This window comes from Priapulus caudatus, unplaced genomic scaffold (genome assembly GCF_000485595.1).
Source record: "Priapulus caudatus unplaced genomic scaffold, Priapulus_caudatus-5.0.1 Scaffold394, whole genome shotgun sequence".
NCBI classification, from domain to species: Eukaryota; Metazoa; Priapulida; class Priapulimorpha; order Priapulimorphida; family Priapulidae; genus Priapulus; species Priapulus caudatus.
In genome coordinates, this window is record NW_014577455.1 from 33,626 (window position 1) to 37,511 (window position 3,886).

The 3,886-nt window shown below is 43.3% G+C and overlaps 1 protein-coding gene across 1 annotated transcript in view; it reads left to right on the forward strand.

Moving 5' to 3' along the window:
- The first annotated feature begins 1,116 nt into the window (after positions 1–1,116).
- The window catches only part of LOC106809892 (actophorin-like), a 17,232-nt gene continuing 14,462 nt past the window's right edge, over positions 1,117–3,886 (forward strand). Inside the window, exon 1 of the mRNA XM_014813130.1 lies at positions 1,117–1,224. Within this exon, the coding sequence (XP_014668616.1) occupies positions 1,222–1,224 (3 nt within the window). The 5' untranslated portion in view covers positions 1,117–1,221. The remainder of the gene's footprint in view (positions 1,225–3,886) is intronic.

Consider the following 3,886-nt stretch of genomic DNA (forward strand, 5'->3'; position numbering starts at 1 on the left):
CTTGAAGCTATACCCCAACTTTCACGAGCCTAGGTCGAGCCGTTTAGATTTGTGCCGCAATTCTGCATTTCCTCCCTATACCTTAAGTTAAGGAGTGAATGTTCCCCCTTCTTTTACACCTCTTGACCTTTGACCTTTGACCCCCAGCTTCGACATCCCAACTCGTTTTCGGATTACCCCCCCACATCCCGAATATCGTGACCGTACGTCGAGCGGTTAAGATTTGTGCCCAACTGTTGACGCCCGGACGGACGCACGGACGATCAAGCGATTCTACAAGCTGCATCTGACTATGTCAGATGAGCTAATAATATGCCGGACCGTACCTCACCTACTCTAACGAGTCTAGACTCCCTAACGCAGTAACGGTCTAACCCAAAGTCAAACCTTACTACTTAGTTAAACCATATCAGATAGTTACCAGGGTACGTTCCGGCCGTACCCAGGGAGACATAGACCCTATCAGCAACACTAACAACAGTTTCGAGTTCGACAAACTGTAAAAAAAAATTTACCATATATGGGCATGAAGTTGAACTGACGAAGTGAGACACTTCCAGACTTTATATCATTATCAAATATATGCACCATTTTGATTTGTCATTGACGTTCAACTGAAGAGTGAAGGGCAAAACGGTTGGTTGTCTTTTCGACCTTGCAGTCGATTCAGAATGATAATCCTGACTAATGCAAAGTGCTGTCAAGTTACGAGTACAAAACCATTTATGGTGTTAAAGCCCCGTCCAAGTTTCCAACGTGAACGACAACAGGATGCCAGGGAAGGGGATCGGCGCGCCCTAGCACATGTAACATGTTATACTTCTTCCGGTGTCAATGCAAAATATAGATCTCTACTATGTCGTATATTTAAAAAGAGTACAGGAAATGGTTTGATTTAAATGAAGTTTTGCGCTAAAATTTTGTTTCTATGTACCTACTTTCATCAGGCACTAAATACACACCCGTATTGCCATATAAAGCTATGGTAGACGATTATGAATCATCCTACAGATACGGACAAGACCATTCATTGGTCAGGAATTCACCGACCTAGAATTTACTTCCAACGAACTAGCCAATCACAATTGGTGTGACTTTGCCTTAGCTGCGGAAGAATTCCTGCGTGTCACATTCCGCCCTTTCCTTGTCAGAGCCTGCCGCTGGACAGAAAATCAGAAGATTCACGGAAGCTTTGTCACCATTCTTTAGCACTGTAACGAAATGGTAAGTAAGAAAATAAAACTGTGGATCATTGGGCGTGTGACAATATTGTAGTCATCATATGTCAGTTCAACTAGCACATGAAATTGTTCTCGTTGGTGCAAGGGAAGGTTTCTAAATTCTAGCCGTTCCGAACTTCCGATGAGTCGGCTGGGCGACGCCATTTTCAATTTTGTATTTTTATTCCTGTCACCGCATAACCATAACATCGGATAGTGTGGTTAACAATGGTAAAATTTCCCATAAAGTGTCTCAGACAGCGCTTACATATTCTGTTAAATGTACTTGTCACGTATAGCAAATAAGGCGGCGTCCTGCCTCATGTTCTACTGTTGTCGTGTTGATTGAAGTTGAGTATAAATTTACTCTGTGCGTTCTTTGGCCCGTAACTCCCGCTCATAGGGTTTATGGGTGCAAATCCACTTTAGGCACCTTAGGTATCACGAAGTGATGCACAGATTTCTGTGTATCATCAACTGATGCACAGACTCCGTATATCAAGGAATGATGCAAAAAATCCTAACCCTAACCCTAACCAGTAACCCTAACCAGATGAGACGGGATACTAGAGAAGCGTTGCCGAAAGGAAATGTTGACCCGAAGTGCTGGTCAGTGCTAGAGCCGCAGATCTTGCAGCGCGAGTTCCGTCCGCGTATAGGCGCACTGCTGACCGCATTCGGGAACGTCCTAAGACAGTATGCAGCCGCTAGCAGCTAGTGGATCCCTGTGCGACCGAATGCTTAGTACCGGCGCAGTATCGCATCCATTAGTTTCCAGGGCGAACAGGTCCATCAATTTTGAGATGTGGGAAGAGCACAGCAGGCAGACTTTGGGACTGTGTTCTAGCTTGAAAGTCTCATGGATGTATATCACGTCTGTTATAACTATCTATTTATTTCTAACTGTCTCGGTTAACCAGAAGTGCTATAAGAGTGTACTACGTTACGCATTAGATCACTACGAAGAGTAATAACGAATTTCTGGCGGTAGTTGCAAAACTGTGCGAACCTTATGCACTCATGGGCTGTTTCCATTATGGTCCGGTACGTAAGTGAAAAACATCGTCGCGTCGGTATACGGGTGATAGCCATAATGGACATGAAGCCGTTGATGATATTGATGATCTTGGCTGATCTCACGTCGCTCATCCGTCGTATTATATCCGCAAAATCGATGTGACTAACAGCTTAAGCCATATGGCTCTGATAGGCGGCGCGCAGGCGGAGCCTGCTTTGCCAATGCTCTGCGGCGGTACGTAGTCTCCTGCGCTATTGTGGATGGATACCGTTGCCAAATGAATCGTGTTGTGCTCGCTAGCGAAATACTGGAATTTGCGGACCTGTACAGCCATTTTATACTTTGGCATATAGTGTTCCTAGACATATCCAATAAATGATAAGCGTAATAGCAGCGAGGGAATAATTCGTTTCAGTTCGTTTGTCCGCTTTCCGAGATTCGAACATGATCATACGCCATCGGCGGTTACATCGTGTCTGCTGAACATAGGCAGATATTATGATTTTCTATAAACAAGGTGGTAAATACTGTTTGTTCAAGTCGAAGAGAACAATACACGAGTGGAAGCTGTAATAATATCAGCTGAATTTGTGCTTATTTTCTGTGGTGCGTGTGGACAAAAGTGGTTTCAAAAATGTCGAATCTTATTGGTGCGAAGAACATTGCTGGTATAAATACGAAGCGTCAATTTTGGAAACAGCAGGACCTTATAACACTTACCTCCAGGGCCTTGAACAGCACCGTAAAAATGTATTATCACGTAGTCTCAGCAGGGCTAGTGACTGTAAAATTTCAATTACCTTTTATTATGATCAAGAATATCTAACGCAGCACCTTGAGCTTTGTCTGATGTGCCGGCGGCTGAGCTATGCGTTTGTGTGCACATTTTTCGACCCAATTTGCCGGGGGTGGGGGAGGGGAAGGTGGGTGGATCTGGGGTTATTGATTTTCGACGGCTCTTATGGTGAAAAGCCTGCTAAAATTTGATCATGACGAAGACAAATTAGAGAACGGTAAATTTTGTCCTTGCCTTTCGCAGTAATCACTTTTATAAATATTCAGCCATTATACTCACATGTATTTTTCCAGCCCATTGCCTTCCTGAAACTTTCCTTTGCCTTGTTCCTTGGTCACATATTTTTTGCTGTGGCATCTAATGTCCTCCTTTGGTGCTTTATAGTTTTTGTACTGTTGGAGCGAGGCCAACCATTTTTCTCTCACAATGTTTAGTAATCTTTATAACCATATGTATATAGTAATATTATGTAGTATATGTAATCAGTATTATATAATCTGGTTGTGTTTGCGCCACGCGCGGCATATGATATTGTTGATTCGACAAATAACCGAGTCGCTGACATACGCGGGAACGGCACTTGTAGTTCAAAATGCGTTATGAAAGTGCTGTCGCCTTTTGCGATGGCGTCAAGTGTATTCCAAGAAAGTATGGGTACATGAAGTGGTTCCTCAGCAATCATCTCATCTCTGTGAGATGGTTGTTTATGTGTTTCCTGTCGATTATCATAATTATGTTTGCTACACGCCAAATTTTGTAATGGTCGTAATGTATACTACTGATATTATAGTGTGGGTACATCGTCGAGCGAGTGTGTGAAGCGTAGTTGTTCTGATAAAGGTACTTAATCCC